Raw genomic sequence first — 24,988 nt, forward strand, 5'->3', positions numbered from 1 at the left:
TCGCCGCTCTGAAACTCTCGCTCCAGTCCATGTTGCCAAGCTGGTCGGCAACACGTACAGCTGAACCCGAGCTGTTTACCGGCTTCTCGATGACCCGCCCTTCTCTGCTTCTGATTGGCTAATAGTCCTTAACTAGGAACTGCGCATGTGCAACTCCCAACAAATATAATTTAGAGACAAGATGTATCACTCCATAGCTAAAACGAAGCCTTCAACACAGGCTGAAAAGAGGAGCTGCAGCAATGTGGAGTATGACAAAAATATAACCATGTAAACCTGCTCTGGTACAAACTCTAAATAAGATGAGGAACCTGAAAATGAGCAGAATACCACCTCTTTAAACAACTTTGTAAAACAAAATGCTGTTAGCTCTCCTAGCAAAAATGTTCGGGTTGACGTAATCGTGCGTAGTTGAATAGAAGCATGATAAACATTATTTAAAGGTTAAGTTTAGGCAACTCAAAACACGTGGTTAAGGTTACAGGAAATTGTGGTCTTATATTGTGGGTATAATGTGTAATATATAAAAAGCCAATGCTGACTGGAAGCACAAGACAGGAATTCTTCAGTATTTAACCAAAACCAACATCTGTCCCTAAACCTAAACCCTCACTGGGCGCAGTCCATGAACCATGTCCTCTATCCTCCACACGACCTCCTCCCGGTGTGACTCCTGTGTGGTACAAATACTTGAAAATTAGTTTTTAGTGAACATTATCAAGGCAGCAAATACATTTCCTCCTAAATGTATTTGTAAAACCCTTTAGTAGCACATAAACGCATCATCTAGGAGACAGGGTTGCTTCTGAATGTAATGTTGAGAGAAAATATAAGTAGCTTCTAAAGCAGACGTGAAGGTACACAGTTATTGTGTCTTATTATGTTATGGATTCTGTGATCCCTGCATGTGTGTGTGCACATGTGTTGCTCTGAATAGAGAAACCAATTCAAAACATTTCTTTTCCTCCCAAAGAGAGTCTACTTTCATCCCAGCTTCAAAGAGTCAAGCTAAGCTCTGCTAAGCTCTGCTAAGCGCCTAGCTCCGTCAGAACATGAAACGGGACATCTTGAACATTGAAAGAACAGGAGAAAGAGAAGTTTGCTGCAATGTAATGGAGTTCCTAGTGGAAACGCATTCACATCCAGAGCACTCAAAGAACTGGTGCCTCTCAATGCACCAATGAAGAACTGGATAAAGTGTGCAAGGTAGAGCGTATTCACAGCCCCGTCCTTGCATGGCAGGAGACATATTCAGAGAGGCTGCAGACGCTTCAGGTGAATGAAAAGCAGCCAATTCATCACTTCATGCCTATTTTTAAAAAAAGCAAGTGAAGCTGCTGCACAAGGGCCCCCATTTTTATTACATTCCTGTTGCTGCAGCACTTTGGCTCCAGCAGAAAATGTAAATTCTGCTGGCTTTAAAGCATGTGGAAAGGACAGTGATTGTTTGAGATGCACCAGAGGTTTGTGTCACAAAATGCTAATTCAATTCTACCCTATATAATTATTAACACACCACTTTGTCAAGTTCCGCGTCCTTAAATGAATTGCCCAGCTTCTGTTTAGCCTGAGTTAGTCTTCAGGGATGCAACTTGTGGTTGCCTGATTTATACTTCTGCGTCGAGTCTATGCCGTAGCCTGATGCACAACCACCCAAAAATGTAACTACACGTTGCGGCGATGTAGACCTCAAGAACTGTGATTGGTCAGCTTGGTAGCATCGCATTTGCTCCTTACCTTCTGGAAGTGCTCCTTGCTTTGAAGCCTGTTTTTCTAGTGGCCAAACAGTCACCTTCAAAACAGTGGATACATTTTCATGAGCTTCACAATACCCTACGAAATGGCTCATTTCACTGTAAGAATTTGATGCGTTTAGTCGACAGCATTTGGAAAGTCTGAAAGAGTCGCACGATGGCGAAATGGTTCGCACGTGAAGGATGATTTATACAATTATTATTACTGTGAGCTCAAACATACTTAACCTAACCTGCAATTCTCAGTCAAAATCATCTTACAAATATCTTCACGGGATACCTCTGTAAGGTCTTTGATTCAAGCTCAACTGCTCCCCGACATTCATACTTCTGTCCATTACAGGCTACCGTACAATCGTATGTGTTTTTAGTTTCAAGGCCCATGACACCCGTTACACCTCCCTTGTGTAATGAATTTATAGAAGTATAAATTAGGAACATCAATATGTAACCATCTCATTTATTTCCTGTATGACTTCCCTCTGCGGTGACTGGGTTTCTGGAGTCATGTACTTTTGTTAAAGTTCTTTAAGCAAATATGTTTTCATGTTGTTGCTTTATGCTAATCCCAGAACAAAACACATCAGCATATTCTTGGAGCATATCTCATATGTCTGTTGTCTCCTCTCCCTCTCATTACCAGCTCCTCCTGCAGCACAGAGCAACATGGCTGCCGTAAGTCAGCAAAATGAGCTGCTGTAAGACAGACTATCAACTCACCTGGGACAGACTGGCATTTTGTAAAATCTATTTCTGCTATTAATAATCTAATAATTGTCAGGAATAAGGGGTGGCCTGTACACAGTGATGTGAAGCTTGGCCTCCGTGGTGCAGAACAGATCGTCTTTATTATTTCTTTGCAGGGAAGTTCAAGTGCAGTAAAAAGCGTGAGACGAGGGCGTGTCAGCGACAAACTCTTTACATTTACTCGTTTGGCAGACGTTTTTATTCAAAGTGACTTACATTTGAGGAGCAACATGCAAGCATCAATAAAGTTAGACAAAAAATACTAGTAAGAGCTAATAGCATGTATGGCATCAATGGGGTAAGTGTCAACAAAAAAATGCAATCAATACAAGAGAGGAGACGAGAACAGGAAGTGCATGTTAGAGGTGTTATCAGAGGAAGTGTTCTCTGAAGAGTTTTCAGGAGCTTCTTGAAGCCAGAGAGGGACGCCCCGCTCTGATGGCGTGCGGTGGCTCGTTCCACCCTCGTGGTGTCACAGATGAGAACAGGGACTGAGGTCGCTTTGTGTGAAGGGATGGCAGAGCCAGGCGCCGTTCGTTGGAGGAGAAAGAACGTGGGTTTGGATTATGGCGTTTAGGTGGATAGATGACACGAGTCCTTTTGGGTTGATCAAAAACGAGAAGCGCCACTCGTTCTGAACCATTAGTAGGGGTTTCACCGCACAAGCTGGAATAATAACCATGGCCTGGACCAGAAGCTGACGAGAGACGGCAGCGACATGGTCGTAAAAGGACAGCTGGTCATCAGTCATGAGCTGGTTGCCCTTTCTCGTCTATCAGGACTTCAGGACCTTACGTTAAGGATTTTTGTCATCAATAAATTACACCATGGAGGTTTGTGAACATCATTTGAACTGTCGGCCTCTGGCAGCTTCTACTTTGCATTTTCCACCGTGTTTAATCCACTAACTCAGATTGAGAAGTAAATCGACAGACTGAAAAGACGGTGGAAGAAGAGAACGGCATTTATCCTCTTCATAGAGGGGTGGGTGTCAGAAAGCAACGAGGCTGATGGGAAATGTGTTCCTAATCTAGAGGAACATAAACAGCCAACCTAGTGCTGGGCGATATGGCCAAAATGTTATCATGATAAAAACATTTCATATCATTCGATATCGATAATGATCACGATAAAGGTAAAATCGTTATTTCCTTTGAGTTTAAAGGCAGATTTTTTTCTCCTGACTGAAAGTTGAAGAAACCAGACGGTTAATTATGTGGTTAAACTTTTCTTTATGGTCAGAATGGGACAAACACTTGATGCCAAACAGTGGATCACTTCACACATCTGAGGTCGAACATTCAAAACTATTATGATAAAATTTCTTTAGCAAATCTGATTAGTAGATCAAAATAAATATTTTAATGGAAAAATTAAGTGCCAATTTGTTTGTGATCCAAATGAATTAAACCAAATATTTATTGACGATATATTGAACATTTATTATATTGATATTGAGGAAAAATATATTGGGATAATTATCATTATTGTTTTATTGCCCAGCCCTGAGCCAACCTGTGCAGCTGTGTACATCCCATCCGTCCCATTTTAAGTTGCTTTCTACAGTTTTTTTCTGGATCTAACGAAGTAGCTAGCTAGCTATGTAAGAAGAAGACATGGCTACTTTATCCCGCCCACAAAGCTCTGATTGGACTGCTGGAAATAGCCGTTAGCGAACACAACACTAGACGTATTTGAATTGCTAAACAAGTTGGATACATGCGGTCTGGGACCAGGGGTAAAGCATCAGCGATGATTCAACAGTTGAAAATGTTTATTTAAAATTAAACCAAGCTGCACGACACTCCTTTACAAGCAAATGACAGTTTTTATTGTAATGTTCAAAGCCTCCAAAGCCCAAAATATTGCATTTGTGTGACAAAAGGGAACCACCAAACATGAGTCAGACTTTAATATTGTGATTTTCTTTTCTTTCCGCAGCAGCCTAATCTGCACTGTATCTGTGGGCTCTGTACACAGGCTCTGTTAGCAGGGTGCTTTGGGACACTGAAGGCATTTTGAAAAGTGTGAAGTCCCATCTGTGCCCTCCAGGCAGCCGACAACCCACCGACTCCGCTGTGTTTTACTGTCACTCTGAAGCCTCATTACAGATCCAGAGGGAACAAAAAAAAAAAGGTTAACCACGGTTGGGTAGAACAGTTTCAGTCTTACTGCATGATTTTCTTCCTCTTTTCTCCTCCTGGTCGATTTCGATGGTCATTCTGACGGATCAAGCGAGACAGAAGAAAGAGTGGAGCAGGAGCTTCAAGCTGTGGAGTTAATTTATCTGTGTGTGTGTGTTAATGAGGAACACCCCCGCTATCTCACACACATAAAGCCAAAGGAGGGATGGAGATCATCTAAAGGACAGCAGTGCTGAGAATAGCTCCCTGATTATTAAACAAGCGCCCCCTCTTTCTTTCTTTTTCTGCTCATCTCCGCCTCCTTTCTTTCATCTCCATTTATCCTCGTGCTCGCTGCCTCTCCGTCATCCTCAGCTCGCTCGACGCCTCTTCCTTTATTCTTTGCTTACTTCTTCTTGTCCTGTTTCTCTCATCTTCAACTCCCGCCGCCCTGTTTGTTTGATTGTTTGTTTGCCTGAGGTGAGAGCAGATCGTAAAGCCCTTTGAGACAAATGTGTGAGTTTCTGCTACATAGATAACTTGACTGGACTGAATCCTTCTGAATCTGTCAGTTTTGCCATGTCGAGATATGCAGCAGTCCTATTTCTCACCACTAAGGTTCATTTTAAACTCCAGAAAAGCTGTGTTTCCCCCCCCAGATTATGGCTGGTGTGCCGCTGTGTGTTGCATTTCCTGATGGTAACGGACACTTTTAGTCTGAAAGGAAATCTCTCATCAGCTACAGGATGAATTAAAAACTGCATTTGGTTCAGGCAGCCATGAGGACACCTCTAAAACTAGAGGCTGAATCACCGTCGACCTCGGCTGTACTTTGAGTTTAATGCTAACAAAGCATGCTTAGATGGTACGTTGCCTACAGTTAGCATGTTACAGTGACATATAGTGTATAATCTGTTGCACAAGCTTTACAATACAACAGTTGGACATCCTCCTGTTTAAAGACACGGTTTGTAAATGACCTCAAACATTGTATTTATATATATATATACATTTCATGTATTCCTCTTCAGCCAACACGATGCTGCAATATCTGTGATAAGCTCGTATCCACCAAATATTAGCCCAGCTAATTTATCAGTCAGGCTCTTGTTAGAGTACTTGTCTAGTAGATTTTTAATATGCAAGTAAACATGGAGGCATATTATCATGGTAGCCAAGGATTGAAGGAAGGAATACGTCTGACCATTTTCTGTGAGCACTCAAGATCAAGTTCAGAGCTGCAAAGTGACTCTAGGTTTTCATTTAATGATCTCATTGTTGTCCGTTTTACTGTGGAAAGTCAGGGGGCTCCAGGATTATTGTGCAGCGCTGTAGCTTTATGTTGTCAGTTGTTGGACGTCTCTAAATGCTGCAGTACACATGATCCTCAGAGGCGCAAACCAAAACGTTTCGTGGTTGGAATTTGGAACAAAACACGTCGCCATTTTTACTGAATAAATCCAAAACCTTCGTCCAAAGTCAGAAAGTGAACAGATTTAATCTTCTGAATGTTTCATTGGGTTTCTAACAACTTTAATCTTTGGTTGATTCTGCCTTCTCTCCACAAGCTTGTAACTTTTGACTTTCTAACATGACGATTCAATCAGAACGAGACTTTTACTTTCAGAACCAGGACACCCAAAATCAGTGCGATGTTCATTATCCAGTACTATAGTGTTCCTCAACTTTACTGCTTCACCCCCACAATAACAAAGCTACACAAATAGTATTTTGTTTTTTTCTCCTAATCACTACAAGCGGAGATCTAGCAGTAGCATGTGATAATCAGAGGACCTTAACAAACTCACTCCTCTGGAGCATCGTCATTAGCAGAACAATTTGTTGCAGGCGTCCCTGCGATGTATTATTATATGACCCTGGCTGGCTGGTTACAGCTCTCCACACTGTACAACAAGAAACAGACGGCATGTTTAGCTTTACGACACTAATTAAGACGTCCCTTCAGAGATTACGCAGCTTGTTCACATTAGCTGTCAACTAAAATGAATCCGAGCGTGGTTGATCGCACCGTTTTATTAGCCTTCTCTAATGTGAGTGACCCGTTGTTGTTGTATTGATTTGTTTTTTCTTTATCTTTACGTTGATGCATGAAACTGTGCATAAAGTCGTTCGTTTGATTATGCAACACCGAGGCAGAGAATGAGTCCATATTCATAAAAGAGGGCTTCATGTGCAATTAAGCTTCTCATAAGGAATGAAGCACACTTACTGATGCTGAATGGATTAATGGGAAAGTTCAGAGACATGCATGAAGCCTATTCTCAACCATCACCATCCCACCTAATCAATAAAGTGTGTGTGTGTGTGTGTGTGTGTGTGTGTTCCCTGTGGACTGATTGACTTCGGCATCAAACAGCAGCTCCAGTTAACGATAGAGCAGAAACAGAACAGCAGAAAAGGGAACAAGGCTTTTTTATGTTTGTTTGTGTGTTTCCACAGTGACCGGGATGCACTTTATCAAAATGAAACACGCACTGATCCAGGCACAAATGCATTCACAGTCCTATTGTGCAACATGTGCATGGACACACAAGCTCTAATAAAAAGCACCTGGTGACTAAAGCTAGCAGCTAAAAATCAAAGTGAAAAATGCCGCCTGTTACGACGGCGATGAGTAATGAGCTTCAGTCCCTCCTGATATTTCATCTTAGCATCTCGTACTTTTAAATTACTCTAATTCATTCATTCCTAATTTTTCTTTTTATCTATTATACATTTGTTATGGCCTTTGTGGCCTTAGTAGAGAGGTGTCAGTAGAGGTGGACAGTAAACACAGGAAAAGAACAAGGGGGTAGACGTGCAACAAAAGTCTCGAACCTGTTTCCAGCTTCTGATGTTTTGAGTAGATCTATTTTGCTTCCTTATGTAAGTAATTGGCACTTTCTTCTCTGACAAATGCAAAAACATCAGTATTATCCTTTCACACATGTGAGGACAAAGAACATTATACGGTCCCACATCTCAGTGTCTGCATGAAGCAAATTAACTCACAGTTCTCTTTCAGCTCATTTTCCTGAGAGGGATGTTCGGTGCTTTGAGAGGGTTGCAGGAGAAGGCAGCAGGTTTGTTTTCCAGGCGTAATTAGGTCAGGTTCGTTTTGTGATTGGATGAAAACGCGATGAATGAAAACACGCCGGAGTGAGTTGTTGGCGCGCTTTTTCCCCCCACTGTGCTCGTCTCTTTGTCCCTTGTCTAATTTGCAGCAGGAAACTCTACCAGATGAAATCCAACGAGACCAATGAATAAATTGTAGAACGGCAGCCTGTGAGCCATGTAGCATTTGCTTAATTGACGGCTGCTCATCCTGTTGTTTTCACCTTTCTCTGGACCTTTGACACAAACAAATTAAATGGTTAAAACTTTGACACCTCTGTACTGTACACTGTTTGTTTACATCCTGTCTTCTCTTTGTCTCTGTCTGCAGCTCGCTACGTGGGACTCGGTTCACGGACTGAACGGCAGTCTGAAGGAGAGTCGAATAGAGAATGGCATGCAGGGCGTGACGGTCAAAGTGGTCACTTTACTGGTAGGTGACGACACAACAAAAGTAGATATTATACCATATTTAACCACGTTTTAAACATTTAGCTACCAAAACAACCAATAATATACTACACTATGTTCTGAAATTTATCACCTGAAATTAACTTGATTCTGAGCTGCAGCGTCTGTGATGCAGAGACGGGAACTTTGCAACATGCAAAGATGAGATAAGAGAAGCTACAATTAATTAAAATTTTTGTGCTCAAGATAATCGCTGTACACAATGAAGGAACCAGCAAGTCCTCCAACCTAAACAACAAACAGAGGTCGTTTGTCCATGCCTCCCAAAACAACACACATAAGAGTTAACTATGTAGCGTATAAAAAATGTTGAGAATGAGTTGAGAAGCTCCGCAACGGCCGCCGGGGGAAGCTAACGAGTGTGCCTGCCAATCACGCCCTCTGGTCTTACGGTAACACAGACCACTGCAGCCAACGCAGCACCAGACTCCACAGCTGGAAGATACACTGAACAAAATTATAAACGCAACCCTTTTGTTTTTGCCCCCATTCATCATGAGCTGAACTCAAAGATCTAAGACTTTCTCTACGTACACAAAAGGCCTATTTCTCTCAAATCTGTCAAAATCTGTTAGTGAGCACTTCTCCTTTGCCGAGATAATCCATCCACCTCACAGGTGTGGCATATCAAGATTCTGATCAGACAGCATGGGGATTGAACAGGTGTGCCTTAGGCTGGCCACAATAAAAGGCCTTAGGCTGGCCACAATAAAAGGCCTAAGGCTGGCCACAATAAAAGGCCTAAGGCTGGCCACAATAAAAGGCCTAAGGCTGGCCACAATAAAAGGTCACTTGAAAATATAGTCATTTCCGGTTAGTGCACAACAGCATTGTTTGATTTGAGAAAACAGTATTGTGTCAAAATTAACGCACTAAGCAAGTAAGTACATAGTGTACGCAGTGTACTGCATGTTAGTATACTCAAGGAAGTACCTGAATTGAGACAGTTCTCCTGTGTGAAAGTTTAGGGTTTGAGTCATCCACCTGCTTACACGCTCTATCTGCCTATAATACATCACCTGACTTCCTCCTTTGCTACGGCCAGTCTCGAAAGAACGTTTACATAGAACAAATATACTACACTACTATCCTGCACATACAGTAGATGTAAAATTAAATATTCATACATACTAACCGCCCGGGCTTTTATTTGCTTCAATGACTGAACTCACCCAGCCTATATTTGGGACAGGCCTTTAATTCCTTTCGCATAAAACTCTTGCTCAACAAAGGAAAATAGCGTGCTATTACATTAATTATTTAAACCAGTATAAATATTATGTGTACAAAAATATGTTGTTTTTTTTGTCTGGCTTTTTTTTACCATACTGGAGAGTCTGAATTGTTTCCGTAATTGAATTGTGGAGAATCTAACCAATCTCACGATGTGTAGCATGTCCGTACATTTCTATTTTTTTATGTGCGATCTAAGCAGCTTAGAACCAGCTCAATCAGGTGACCCGGCGGGCTTTAAGAGGTTTTATACATCCAAAGAACTTCTACAAAAACCAGACCAGGCCAGTGAAAGGGACAGGCGTCTAACTGGTACTGAAGTTTAACCGTATGTTTGTAATGAAATGAAGTTTGAAATGAAGGAAGGTGCGAAGCTTTAGTGAAAGTTATTATCCCCGGGGGGCAAGTCGGTTCACAGCCAGCAGTAACAAACAGATATCAGACAACAACACATGAACACATCAACAAATATGACACAAATTATATTATATATATATAAGGATTAATGACCATTAGCCAATAACCTTCAATGTAATGTCGACTGAAAAGTACATGAGAACGGCTGAAAGTAGAGCCAAGTCTGACGAGCTGAGGTTAACATGTCCTACAATGGCCACCGTACAGATAAACCTGTCCCTTCCAGATACGATCAGTCAGGTCAGTAATCCCCCACTAATACCTGAGAAAAGCTACTTGCACTTTTAACACCAAACTGAAAGTTGCTGCATGCATGTGTCTAAAATGTTTGCGTGTCACCGTCAGTGGAAGGAATTATCAGCTCTGTGATATTTGCTTCACTCTGAAATAATTATATTATTTTCAGTTCTTTAAGCACATGTTTAGTTCTTGGAATGACAGAAATTATCCAACACTCCACGGCACAAAACACACTTCAATGAATCCGCAGGAAAAATCCCTCAGTCAATAAAGTAAATCTACTTTGTGCAGCTCAGTGTGTTTCTGTGACTTTGTATTATTTGTGGTGATTCGTCTCTTGCTCGGGTTCCTCCACCAAAAAGTTTCCCCAAAACAGTTTTTTTTTGTTGAGAGGGCATCGATCCAGCACCTCGGCTTAAGCAGCGCCTCCGGTCAGCGCGATTAGTTTAAGAGATACAAACAGCCGAGCGTTTTTCGCCCCTGATCCCACAACAGCAGCAGGGTCTGCCAGAGCTTCCTCCTGTGCTGGCGCAGCACGGTGGAGACGCAGCTCTAACCAAGCAAGACTAATACCTTCACCCTGTGGTTGATCCCCTGCAGCTGCAACACTTCCAGCTCCGAGTGCTGCCAGCTCCAACACTGACACAGCACTCCCACAGATACACTCTACCTGCTTTCTCCACAGAAACTTTCTCATCAGTAAACCTGCTGATATGTGTTGGAGGATCTTTAGTGATCATTGTTTTCTTTCAGTTTTCAAAAAAATCAGCTGGGTACACTGGTTTTGAATAGCTACGTTTTCAGTTAGGCAGTGAAGCAGATGTTGGTTACTTTGACTTATATCCTCCTTTGCGTCTGAAAACAGGTTTACAAAGTTGACTTTTTCTGTACAAAATAAAAAAAAATAAACATCCTACAATTTATTTCTTTGTTATGAATGTTAAAATACAGGTGAAAGTTCATTTTACAACCTAGAGACCCCATATAAAGCCGACGAAATCAGCAAAAGTAAAGCATTTCAAGAGTTTTAACTTGAATTTAAAATGAATTTATAAATAAAATTACAGTTAAAATGAACCCTGAGTGGACTAAGAACTCTAAATTTACTGCAAAGTTAACATGGACCAGCAACATCACCGCTGCACGATGGCTGCTCTTTATAATAAACACGTGACAGGATGGCGAGCTGGAGGACTGGAGGTGGTCTGGATACAATCAGCTGCTGCAAGGTGGTTTGCATAGGACGACAAAGTCCATAACTGATCAGCAACACATAAATCTTTATGTTTAGTAGTGCAAAAGTAGTAATGCAGGTTTTGGTCAGAACGACGTCACATTAATTTACGCTGTTGACAATTATCAGTAATTTCCTTAACTGTTAACACACAGAATGATTTAAAACGCAGACCTGATATAAAACATATTAAATGAACATAGAAATTTTATACCACTAAGAATATATGGATTATGAAAACAGTGCGTTAAACTGATTCTCAATCTAACTCATGATAAATTCACTTATATTAGGGATGATCTGTATCAGTTCTTGGGGTGGGCGTGGTTTAACCCAGATGTGGGCGGGACTAACCAGAAGTTATTTAAGCCTGAAATTGATAAGCGTTGATCCCAAGTTGCTGTATTTCTTAGAAAACTGTTCACAGAGCAGCCTCACTGAGCTTCAGAGCAACATTTTTGGTAACGGATACTCGTTTCAGCCGAGTACTCGCTTGATTTGATGAACAAGGTAGTTTATCATTATACAACACAAGTTACTATAAAGAAATACAGATAATTAATTTAAATATGGTAACATTCTGCAGTGCATTTAAGCTTATGATGTATAATTGCCTTGTGGATCAATGTTTGTATGAACAACTGGAATGTGCATTCTTAAAACAATATGAATTGCCCTTGAAGCACACGTGTCTGCACATAATGTCATGCACTCATAGTTTTCTGCTGATGGGAGTTTTAGTATTTGCAGTAAAGTGTCCGACACCCCGGCCTCTCTCTCTCTCTCTCTCTCTCTCTCTCTGCAGGAGGATCCTTTTGTCATGGTGGCAGAGAACATTCTCGGGCAGCCGAAGAGATATAAAGGCTTCTCCATCGACGTCCTGGACGCCCTCGCCAAAATCCTGGGCTTCAAATACGAGATCTACCAGGTGGGGCTGAGTGACGCAGGTTTATTTTCAGCTGGTTTATGACAGCTTCAGAGCAAACAAGAATATCTTCCGCAGTAGTTGTTGCTCCTGTCGGTCAAATGTTGCAGGCTTTGTGAAGCTGCTTTCTCTTTTATTGACGACCTTAATCCAAAGCCATGGGAATTTCTGTTGTCTGTTATGTCTATGAAGATTCTCAGTCATCCAGGTCATAGTTATCCAACGAAGGTTAAAATCAAGGGCAACTGGAATCTTCAACCAAGTCCAGTTGCCCTTGATTTTAACCTTCGTTGGATGGTTGTCTGTTATGTTTGTCGAATCACAGCTCAGCATGTTTCTGAACTACCCAGCGAGTGATTTCTAGCTATGTTAAATGGCTTCAGTGAACCATCATCTATCTGCACCGCTTGCATGTTTTCCAAAAATGCAAATGAAAACAGAAGGATACCCCTGTGGTCACAGTGTTACACCTGCTTATTTAAACTTTGTTAATCTTTCCTCCAGGTGGCAGACAGTAAATATGGATCTCAGCTTCCTAACGGTTCATGGAACGGCATGATCGGTGATCTCATCAACAAGGTAAAACTCAAATAAACTTCCAGTAAAAACAGAACGTCTGGTGGGCGAGTTAAAGGATCGTAGCGCTCACTAGAAACTGTCTCTTTAAGCTACAACACTTCATATTTTGCTCAGTCTCTCAGTATGGTTTAAGAGCAACACAAATCAAAACAGAAATTGTTGTTGTAGACTGGCTGACATTTCATACCCACCTGTCTGCCTCTGCTTCCTCTCCCACCTCCTCCTCCAGAGAGCCGACTTGGCGGTGTCAGCCATCACCATCACGCCAGAGAGGGAGAACGTGGTGGACTTCAGCAAGCGCTACCTGGACTACAGCGTCGGCATCCTGCTGCGGAAACCCGAAGAAAAGATCAACATCTTCTCTCTGTTTGCGCCGTTCGACCTGGCCGTCTGGGCCTGCATCGCGGCGGCGATCCCCGTGGTGGGAGTGCTCATCTTCTTGCTCAACCGGCTGCAGGCGCTTCGCTCCTCCTCTACCCAGAATGCACCGCCGGGCCAGCCCTCCAATGGCGTGGGGTCGGGCACTCTGCACAGCGCCATCTGGATTGTTTACGGAGCGTTCGTAAATCAAGGTGAGAGACGGTAGATGGAGGAAACGCGCAGTAAGAGCGTGACAGGGCTGATTAAAGACATCTGGCCTGTAGGAGGCTGAGGCTGTATTCAGAACCGCCTACTGGGACACAGTACGCGATACAGACTGGAGAATTTATCTGAATCCGTGCAACAACACAAGTTTTTTTGGCACACCGCAGATTTAACTTTTGTTTTCTACTACATTTAGGCCAAATCAGTACTTACAGAGTGTAGCAGGCGGTGTTGAATACAGCCTCAGCCTGTACTGAAGCTACAGGTTCCATCCAGATGTAATAAATAGATTTAGTAAAACACTGAAACTCCAACCCGCTTTGGAGTCACATGGAAGTCACACGTTAGTTCGTTCACCGGCGTATAAAATGACAAAATTATGCTTCAAAACCAACAATGTTTAATTTGAATCTGCAATCTGCGGATTTGCTCGAGGGGCAAAATAAATCTTTGCATCTTCAGTGACTTTAGTTAATCTGCACAGCTGACCAAAAGCAAACAAGCGTCTTCACAGTGCTGTCGTTTAACGGCTGTCATGTTGACACAGGAGACTGGACGACATTATCCATGAGCCACAGCAGCTTTACCTTTGGAGGGTCGTGTTTCTGTCCTGTTGTGTTAGCTGGGTCAGAGACCTACTGTGCTCTTTATGAAGCCACCAAAACTACCAAATCTGGTGGTGAGTGGAGCAGTGGATAACACGCGTGCCTCTGGTGTGAGAGACCCGGGTTCAATCCCCCACTGTGACACGTCCACCAAAGTGTCCCTGAGCAAGACACTTAACCCCTCGTTGCTCCAGAGGCGTGCGACCTCTGACATGTATAGCAATCGTAGGTCGCTTTGGATAAAAGCTTCAGATAGATGAGTAAAAAGCCCTGTGTGGTCACGAAGCATCTAGCACCAGCTATTATGTGAGACATCAGATGGAGAGCCTGGACTGTAACTGCAGGCTCGTAGGTTTGATCCCAGCAGTAACAAATGTGTTAATCATTAGAAAAAGACTGAAACTGTCCCTTCTTGCTAATGGAAGTCTGTCCTTGTCAGGAAAACACAACAGTCATGAAGAATATTATAGAAAACTGTCCAAACATGTCGAGCAGCAATGGGTTCAACCACCAATTAATCCAGATGTGGCTTTTTTCATCCTTCATTCGCATGTTGCTCTTAAATTGCAGCCTAAATGGGAGACGGCCTAAAATGATGATATGATTTGAGGCAGTCACACATAACTGATTTAATAGTTACTCCATTGTTCGTGATGAGCTTCCGTGTGACTATTAAGACTGAAACTATGGATCAATTGACTCTGCAAACGTTTAATTTGCTTTACTGAATATTGCCTTGTCATTCATGAGATGGACACTAAAACAACCCCAAGTGAACACTGATGTTGCTCTGTGTCTGCTGGATGTGTAAATAGGCAAATGTGACCGAGAAAAAGTCGATTATTGAAGCTCCACGTTTCCTGATTGAACTCCAGGAACCTTTCCGGTACCTGCAGCCATGGGTCTCATTACGCAGCTGGGACGCTGAGCTGGTTTTCTGGGATCACTCTGGATACAAACATCAGCTGAAAGCCAAGTGGAAAAACTGCGTGACTCTGTTTCAAACATTCTCACAGTTTAGCAGCTCAGCTGTTTGGCTGAAATCAATCATGGCTGATCACAGCGAAAAGGAAGATTATCTGCTGTGTAAAGACGGATTTCAGTTTGATTTTTGGGGGATTTTTAATTTAGAGCTGTTACGCGGATTACACGGCAACAGAAGAGGGAAACAATAATCACAGGAGGATTTGTAAAGCAGATACAAGGCCATAAAACTTTGAAGTGCTTAAATGAATTAGGGGGGAGGCTGAGAGCTCCAGGAAATATCACTGTACTGAGCGGAGGTTTCTGTGTCTGTGATCAGCTATTTACAGCATGTGCTCGTCACTCTCAATAATCTAAAGTGTAACGAGATCATTGGAGCCTTGAACATCAACACTTTTACAACACACTATTATAAGCTACAAGGTTGTATAACGAAAAGAAAGTTTGTAGTTCCTCCACGCTGCACACACAGACAATAACCGATTATCAAATGTGTATTTAAATATGGTAAAATTTAGAAAATAAAATAGTTTTCAGTCACGTGACATGCGCAGAGACCTGGAGGGCAAAACAACAGACCAACAATAGAGCATTCATTTTATTTGGATCACCTTTCAACTGAAGAAAAAGAAAGATATGAACACAAACTGTCAGGTATATCCGGTACAGATAACTTTAGTCCTGTGTCGGATTTCTCCAGAGTCGCTTCCTCCACCTCTAACTGGACTCCGGCTGATAAATATTACATTTTCTAATAACACCCTTCAGTTATTCAAAAATAAACATCCAAAATGTCTTTTTCAGAAATGTGCTCATTGTTTTTAAATGTCTTAATTTAACGATCATCACTAATTGAGAATGTCCTCACTGTGGGATGTTCCGTTCTCAATCTACCTGTGCTTTTGGTGACAGGAATGTTTTTATCAATATTTAAATGTTATGTTATTTGGAACGTGGTTGTATGATAAAGATAATAAAAGTCAACATTTAAACAGTAAATATGGCCAAAACATGGACATTCGCCTGGTATATTTTGAAAATATTGTATGATAACTGTTGTATATCAGTTTCTTTTCATCAACTTTACAGTTACAGTTGTATTCCAGGTGTATCAGAAGATATTCAGGTGCATTATAATCTACCTTATGATGGTTTTGATGGATTATTGCATTAAAATATAGCTTTTTTTTACCAGGTGAGGATGAAAATGTCATATTTTCACCTGTATTTCATCTCCATGTAGTCTGTAATGGTAAAATAAATTTAGGATTTATAATCCTTAGCTTCTGACCTTTCAAAGGAGACCAGAATTATGCATCTAGGCCTGATGATTGAGGAGATATTACTGATTTATTTCATCCCTTTCCAAAATGTCTTCCTTTGCTTTTAAACAAATGTCTTCACTTCCCAAAGAAATCCTCAAATGTTCGAGTTTGGCCAGGACATATACAGTCCAGGAAACACGAGGGACAGGGCTGGAACTCCCGACAAAACACACTGACGAACAAGCAAAGACAGAAGGGAACAGCAAGACCATATATACTAGTGAGGACAAGATAATGAGACACAGGTGAAGTCAATCAGGGAGAAGCAAACAATCACACAAGAGGGAAGTGAAATGAGATGAGATCCTTGCTCCTTTGAATATCTACACGTTTTCACAAGCCTTTCAAACGCGTCCTCCTGCAGGACCGTGCTCAGTCATCGGCAGATGGGCGGAGACGTCTCTTGAAAAATCGTGGACGACGAGTTTGACTGATTTCCTCACTTATCACAAAATGTCCTTGTTGTCTTTAAACATCATCACTTCTCAAAAATGTCTTCCTTGCTTTTCAGAAATGTCCTTTCTGAGTTGTGTTTCCACGACCGTCCTCAACCTCCAGGTCTAAAACTGTAATCTGTCCTCGCAAAGACAGAAGTACACAAACACACACACCTTCCCAGCAGAGACATCCAGCTGCATCTATTATGGTCTGGCAGGATGCCTGGGAAACCTTTTAGGCCTAACGGGTTGTGATTAGATGCGGCCGTGCAGCCTCTCCGCTCGCTGCGACGGGGCACCGCTCTCACCTGCTGTTTAAACCACGCGGCAGGTGGATTCCTGGTCACCGAGAGGAACCTGGACCTGAGAGGTCACAGGTCTGATCCCCGCAGCAGGTGTCCATTAACACCTGTGTGATCTGAAACTGGATGCTCAACACGCACCGGCTCTGAAAACAGTTAGAAAACACAGGTAAACCCCTGCGTTGGAGAGTTTGAGTAATGACCGGGGTGTAGCAGTCATCTGTTTGTGTGTGTGCAGGTGGGGATGGTGCGATCGGCTCGGTGGCTCTGAGGATCGTCATGGGCAGCTGGTGGCTCTTCACGCTCATCGTGTGTTCGTCGTACACTGCCAACCTGGCGGCGTACCTCACCGTGTCACGCATGGACCACGCTATACGGTACGTTCTCACACACACCCGTGTCTGTATGCCTGAGCTCACCCCGACATTCACAGTTTACTGTGCGGCAGCTGCAGCAACGAGGGATGTAAACAAAGACAAATTAATTATTCAGACTCCAGCAGCATCTGAATGTTCAGCAGTAATATTTCACACTTTTCCCCAGACTTCACTTCTTGTCGGAGTCGTTGCTCAGTCACATTACGACTCTAACAGTGTTGGACGCCGGGTTTAGAGATGATGTAAAAACGCTCTCCTTTAGAAATTCTGATCTTTGTTCAGACGGACTCTGGTGTCACAGTAATCCACCGGGTTTGAGACTGTGGTGGGTCGACATCGATCATAAACACACTGCATAGATATAAATGGTGATGAAACAGCAACAAAGGTCAGCTGATTTATTTAATAATTTATTATAATTTAAGCAACCCTAAATCAAAGAAAAATGTATTTATAATTAAGTAATTTCCCAAACATTTTATTTTACTTTAAATGGACACAAATATAAATATAATTAAATTAATCTTATTTCCATACATGTTGTGTTAACACCTTCTTTTGAAAACCGGACGTCATCACATGTGCATCCTCATCGTCACCAGCTCCGACACAATTTGATAAATTATATTCTACGTTGTGCTCATATTACGTAAAATTAAGATTTAATAGCCTCTCTTCTGGTAGGACTCTCATACTGCAACACAAAGTGAGAACATGACAGGATAAAGTCGCTAACCTGCTCGCTCGGCTCCTTTTAACTGCATCTACCATAAAGGCTCTAATACGTGTGCACTCCAAATTTAGCGGCTAGCATGATCGCGTTCTCACAAACGAGTGACAGTTAACGTTACCGTAATTACCTCAAAAGAAAAGTGGTTGTCTCGAGTGTGTGAGCCCACGAGTTTACAGCAGCGGCGCTGTAATGTCTTTAATGTTAATATATTTTCAGTTCATTTTGAAACTACGGCAGAACAAATTAGACTGTTGCGCGCCACCATGGTCTCGTTAATTAATTAACTGCAGACATTGAGCGACCAGGTGTGTTGGGCTGGATGACTCATGTTCTGTTGCTGTTTTTCCTGATATTGAAGCCTGGCTCGTTGAGCGGCGTAACAAGTTAGGGAATGTCTCAAAGGTGTTTGCAGAATGGACACGGGTCCTTTTTCAGATTTTGGGTGTCCTCTCTTTAGAAGTGCAAAGAAACCGCCCAGTGCAAGTCTGCCTTATATGTTGTGCCATCTTTTTATACTTTGTGGGGAGCGTACATATCATACATAAATCGAAGCTACAGCTACTTTAAATCTTAAAATTGGACCTGAAAGTGTTTAATTCACTGGAATTTAAATTTATCACTGATTTTATTTGTTAAAATCTAACTTTTATTACCAATATTAAAGTCAGAATAATTTTGTGATATATTTTTATGAAAATCTGAATATTTTGTTATTATTATTTTGTTTTTTTGGATACCTCAGTTTCAGATTTTTTTATTAAATCTGAATGATGTGTTTTCATCTAACATCTCAGAATCTGGAGGGTTTTTTTGTAGCGTTCTCAAAGAAGGGCAAACTAACTTTTAAAATAATAATCATCTCAGCTGTGTGAGATCTGAAACATGAGCTTGGTTTGTTGACAGAGGCAGAAAGTCTTGTCACATGACTCCTGAAAGACACAAACCAGCTCTGGCGTGACGGATAACACACACAGCTCGGCCTGTCGGGGCTGTACGGCAGCAGCTTTGTTGGGATCAGTCGATAATCAGTCAGCTGCTCCCGGGAGTCGTTCTCTGCAGCTCAGTCTTCATCAGCCGGACTGAAGTTCATTCAGTCGTTATGATCCGAGGTCACAGTCAGGCCGAAAGCAGAGGAAAGTTTATGGTGTCGAGGGTTTTAGAGACTTCTCCCTGTGTGTGGAGCTGCTCCACCAGCATGAGCTGATATTTGTTATGACTTGTGAAAGCTTACGTGCGTCCTTGAAAGAACATTTTGACATCTCTGAAATGCTTGTGTGACCACAGGGTAACAGGATACAACACGTTAATTGTCTCATCAAACTGTGTTTTCGACACACACAAGCTCAACCAGCTGACGGCGGCAGTCTGCCTCCATGTTTGTTTCTGTCTGAAGTCACGTTTGATCACGCGTGATTCTGTGAGATCCCAAGTCCAAGGAACCGCCGCTCTGACACCGTTTAATATAAACGCAGAGAGTGCGGTCCTGCGTCTGGACTGAAGCGTCTGGTGTGAGCGTCCGTGAGATTAAAATATAAAAACTCTTTTCATTCTGTTGGTATGTCACGTTTTTAAAATCCTCTCGTGTGCGCGACACATTAGCTCCCTCCCAGTCAGATGACGCAAGCCAACATGGCCGCCACCCTGCAGCAGCATCGTGTTAATTGCTCATTTAACCTCAAATGTTTCTTACACATTTGGCCGAATATGAATCTTAAGGAGGCACCTGCAAATCACGTGTCATTGAACAAACCTGGGAGTGGATGGTGTGAAAGCAGCAGACGTTCAGCTGGTTTTACATTTAGAGGGGTGACAGTGTGAGTAACAAAATCCCTCAGCTTGAATATTTCTCCATAAAGAAATGACACCAGAGCTTCTGAGTTCAAGTGTTTAATGCATCTGAACATGGAGGTCAAACATTTAACCCACGTGTTGTTCCTGAAGAACAGCCTGACCTTAAACCTTGTTCTGTGGGAGGCGCTGGTGTTCTGGATGCTGAGAGTGCGTTCGAAAGTTCAAACTCGATCTGCACGTCATGTACAGCACTGCTGGTGTAAGTATTGAGATAATAATGCCACAGTGTCAAAAAATATATTCGACTACAAGTAAAAGTCCTGGATTCAAAACCTTATTTAAGTAAAAGTATGTAGGTAATATCTGCTAAATGTACGTAAAGTAAAAGTAGTCATAGTGCAGAAGAAATGTTCTTCAGTGTTTCTCTATAATATCTGATGTTTCTGGATTAATATTGCTGCTGCTGCTTTATATCCTGTTGGGTAGTTTAATCTGCAGCAATGCATCATGGTCTATAAAATCATCATCGGTTTGTTAGCAGAAAAGCAGCTGTAAGAAAGTATAAAGTTGCATTAGATGGAAGTAGCTTGAATATCTAAACTGTAAACCTCTCCCCCGGTCGCTGCTAACGGCTGTCCACAGCGTAGCTACTCTGGTTAGCAACGAGCCAGACAGCGGCTCCAGATACGTTGATGTTTCTATGTGCAGAAGAAACCAGGAGACATGCTGCATACACACCTGTCTAAATCAGAAACCGGCTGGAGCGTTCATCCGGACTCACGATTCAGTCTTTCTGCACAAACTTCTTCTTAAAATTCCTTAAAATTTCCTCCGGCAAAGGTCCAGAACCACAACGACTAACTTGAGTTTTTATTCAGTGCCACAGCCGAGTATGTCTGGAGTCAACAACCAACAATTCAATAATATTTTTAAACAATATTTAGTGTCGGTTCTCACATTGAACAGGAGGGATTTTAAATAATATGTACTTTAATTGACCCTTCGCTTAGCCACGCCCCTTTAGTTACTGTTGCTAAGCCTGACAAACTGTTAGACTGTCTATTGCTGCACTCCCCGGAGAAATACTGACAAATTAGTTGGAAAAAATGATCTCAGAAAGAAGCAGACAGTTTTGCGGTTGCATTATACAGTTGAAGGTTGTATTCAGGCTGTCAGGCCGACTCGGATGGACTCTGGTAGCTGCTGTAACTGTTACAAGATGCCGCTGGAACAGCGTTTGACCAGATCTTAGAAAAATTCAGCCAGAAAAAGCTGGAAAACGACTCTTTCTGCATCAGAGTCAATAGAAGTCATGAAAGTGTCGGACCTCAGTTAGAGCGAGTCCTATGCTGCGCTGTGATTGGCCAGCTGTGTATTCGGGGCGTGGCTTAGCAAAGGGTCAATTAATTAAAATAAAGGCTGCATTTAAAAATAAAATACTCAAAATAAAATGCTTCATTTTAGAAAAATGACATCTTAAATGTCAACCAACTTTATAATAAACAATCTCAACACATCTTAACGATTGAACAGCTTTAACTGAACACTGTCTCTTGTTCCCAGTGGGAAGAATGAGCTCTAGCTTGTCCTGCCACAGACGGTCTCAAATGTTCTGAGACCGTCTGTCCATTCTTGATGAGACGCTCTGTTTTTCTCAAATCAATTGACAAAAAATGAAGGGCTGCACAAAGTCAGGTAAATATTTGGAGACAGGTGTATCTTACTTACCTGTTTTTGAAACGCACAAAGCGGCAGAAGCGCTGCTGCATTGTTTGTTCGCTTCCCGTTGTTCTTAAATGTCCTCCTCTGAGGTTATCTGGATGCACGTGGCTCTGTTTGTACTGCATCGGATGTCTGCACAGCTTGCATACGTTTCAGGCTGCACATGGATGTCTGCGTGGTCCTCAAACACAACAGTGGAATTAAAAAAACAAACCATAAAAAGCAAACCTGCCAGTTGTTAGTTCGCTCTTGTGTTTTGGTATAGGTATTAAGTATATAAATATATAATATATGCGAGTATTTAAGGTCTTTGTCTTCGGTTAGGAGAATAAACTGTTACCACGGTGGTGTCCTGAACACAACACGGTTCACTGACGTCACAAGACGTATCCTTCTGATTGGTGTTTGTTCAGAAAGTACAAAACATCATCGCACAGCAAGCTGCTAAACTGAAGTAACAAAAATACCTTTTGAGTGTTTGTTTCCCTCCCCGAGCTTTGGTTCACTGTAACCTCGTGAACCTCGGACCTGAATCAGCTCAGATGGACTGTAATTGAATGTTCCAGGCGCACACGGCGAAACACAGACTTCCAGCTATAATTTGTGCCTTAATAACAAACACACCGCCAGTGAAGTCTTCAGAGAGGAAAAAAACATCATTTCACGAAGTAACAACCTGAAAAACAAGAAAGGTTTGTCAACGTTTTTGATAAAACGTGGATATATTTATAATTCGCCTGTTTCTGTCTGCTGGCTTTAATGAACAGATTCAATCCTTGTTTATGAAGCAAAGTCTTCCATTGATCCTCACATCAATTTCTCTTAAATTGTGCAGAGATCGGATTAATAATAAGCGACTGCATCTTGACAGCACAATAGTTAGTGCGGCGCTCCACACCTTCAGCAGCTCTAACTTATTGACCACAGATGTTTTATTAAACAGAGCTCCCAGAGTGCACAAACACCCCTACATGTTCAGTTTGCCAACCTTTTTGGTTTAAGGCTGAAATATTTCCCCACCCCAGCTGTTGAAAATTAAAAAAATGTCTTCTGGATATATTTTTAAGGACAGACAGAGATTTTAATGAAGCCCTAAAATACAACATAGCGACAGAGACGTTTATTTAAAGTCACCAGATCTAACCTGAGTGGTATCTTTGATTTCAAACCAGCGTCAGTCCATAAATGCTTGTGAACTCCACAGATTTAGTTTTCTTCCAGAGAGTTTGTGCTTACGTGTGAAACATCAAAAAAATTTATTAAAAATGGACGCAACAGAGACAGAGATATTCTGAAAATGAGGTAACTTTGTTCGACCTACCAGCTACGGTGGCGAGTAAATAGTGTTCCAGTGTGTTCCACGATACAATTTTTTCCAGAAATCTTATAACCACACTGCCGCCCGATATAATTAGGCACTCTGTTTTTTTGTCAAACGGCCATTTTTGCGTCTTTCTCGGACAGCTTCCACACTGCCAACGGTATTTTCACTACACTTTCACTCATCACCAAAAGGGGTTTTTCTTTTTGCTATTTTCGGCCGCTTAATTTCGGTGACCGAACATCCGGTGCATCCCTAGATTGAAGACATCAAATGAGTAACATGCAAAGAAAACATTCCACCTTAAAAGTTGCTGGTAGTCTTTGAGAGGCAGCCTGTTGAAAGCTAACTTTAATTAGTAAAGATGAAAAGGCAGCACAGCATCTTTTCATTCAGCATTTGCTCTTCTGACAGTGTCTGTATAGCAACAGTAAACATCCTCTATCCTTTCCTGCATTCTGGTGTTTTTCTGCATCAATTTACTGTACTGGAAATTATTTATGTAAAGGGACACACAAAATTCAGGTAGCAGCAGGTGGCTGTATCTTTGTTTCACTGGTTGCTTTTAAATGACTTGAAGGCTGGCAATTCTGCCTTCAGATGTTATGACTGATTCCTCGTTTGATCGTCCTCGTTGCTGAATTGTGGTGAATATTTAAGAACAGTTTGATATTTTGTAACCTTGCAACTGATTATTTATTTCCATTTTAACTGTGCAATTGTGCTTCTGCCTGCCTCGGCCAGGACACTCTTGGAAAAAGAGTTTAATAAAACAATTTAAAATCTAAAACTGTAACAGAACATAATGCAGAGCAGCTCTCAGCTTTCAGATATGTTTCTCCTGTAGATCAACTTTTAATATCATCACTGCTGAATCAACACACGTGCAGGCCTGACTGATTGAGGTAACCTCTTTAAATGTGCATGTGGCACCTTTTTACCTCATCAATAATAAATTAAATCATTTTAATTCACTTACAAACTCTTGGACTTTAATAGCTCCTGTGTTTCAGCAGGTTTTCTGCTCATGTTCAAAGTTCTGCATATTCAGAAAGGATTTTTTAAGGTCAAGGATGGTCAGAGACAGGGGCCAAAAAGTGGCCCAGGAGTTTGTCCCTGGTCAGTCCACTCTCTGGGTCTTTAGAGAACTTTATGCTGCATTCTTAAGAATTTAATTAAATTCTTAAGAATAATTAATGCAAGTAGAGTCCTCTAAAGTAATCACCTCAGCTGAGCCCTTGAGTACGATAAATAAATAATCCATATCATCATCATGCTCACCATAAACTGCTGCTTTGTGTTGGTTCTGACTCTGTTTTGCTATGGACCTCATTTCTGCTGCCTGTCTTATGTTCAACATGTCAGCGCAAGTACTGGTGCTGCTGGCCAGCGGTGGGTAAAGTACTCAAAATCTTTACTCAAGAAAAAGTACAATTACTCCCATAAAAAGTAAAAGAACAACAAAGACAAACCAAAACAATCAGGTTAGAAACAGCTGCTGCGCAACATGGTTATTTCTAGGGAATGCAGTTTGCTTTGCTTACTGATTATCTGTAATTTAGCTATTTCTACAATTATTTTCCTTTTTAGATCTCCATGAAGGTGTTTATAACATCACTTTAAAATATCACTTTTGCTGCCCAGACAACTTTTGTTGCCTGTGCCTTTTATTATGGAGATGTAGCCAACCAAACCGCTTGCTTTGCAGCAGCACAGGCTGCCAACACAATCTGATTATTCCTAACGCATCTAAATAATCTTCACAACGCAAAGAATTCTTGTAGTAGTAACACGAGAGCAGCTCGTTGTTGAAGCAGGTAAACCTGCATACAGACCTGCATGTGCGTCGTGCATAAAACCCAACAGGACTATTTTATCCACCTCTCTCTCAAAAATAAATAACAGCTGGTAGCTGCTGTGAGAAAGATTTAGTTTCACCGGCGACATTCTGTTTATGGACTCACCGTCA

At 41.7% G+C, this 24,988-nt stretch overlaps 1 protein-coding gene across 4 annotated transcripts in view; it reads left to right on the forward strand.

The window, feature by feature from the left end:
• Positions 1–24,988, forward strand: part of LOC119915620 (glutamate receptor ionotropic, delta-1-like) — a 580,442-nt gene that overhangs the window by 516,502 nt on the left and 38,952 nt on the right. For all 4 annotated transcript variants that reach the window (XM_038735231.1, XM_038735232.1, XM_038735233.1 and 1 more), the window contains 5 exons: positions 8,070–8,171; positions 12,139–12,261; positions 12,763–12,837; positions 13,067–13,409; positions 17,314–17,452. In XM_038735231.1, coding sequence (XP_038591159.1) covers positions 8,070–8,171; positions 12,139–12,261; positions 12,763–12,837; positions 13,067–13,409; positions 17,314–17,452 — 782 coding nt within the window. The remainder of the gene's footprint in view (positions 1–8,069; positions 8,172–12,138; positions 12,262–12,762; positions 12,838–13,066; positions 13,410–17,313; positions 17,453–24,988) is intronic.

The sequence above is a fragment of the Micropterus salmoides genome, unplaced genomic scaffold, assembly GCF_014851395.1.
Source record: "Micropterus salmoides isolate LMB-PRFRI ecotype aquatic unplaced genomic scaffold, ASM1485139v1 Ms_hic_scaffold_21, whole genome shotgun sequence".
Lineage (NCBI taxonomy): Eukaryota > Metazoa > Chordata > Actinopteri > Centrarchiformes > Centrarchidae > Micropterus > Micropterus salmoides.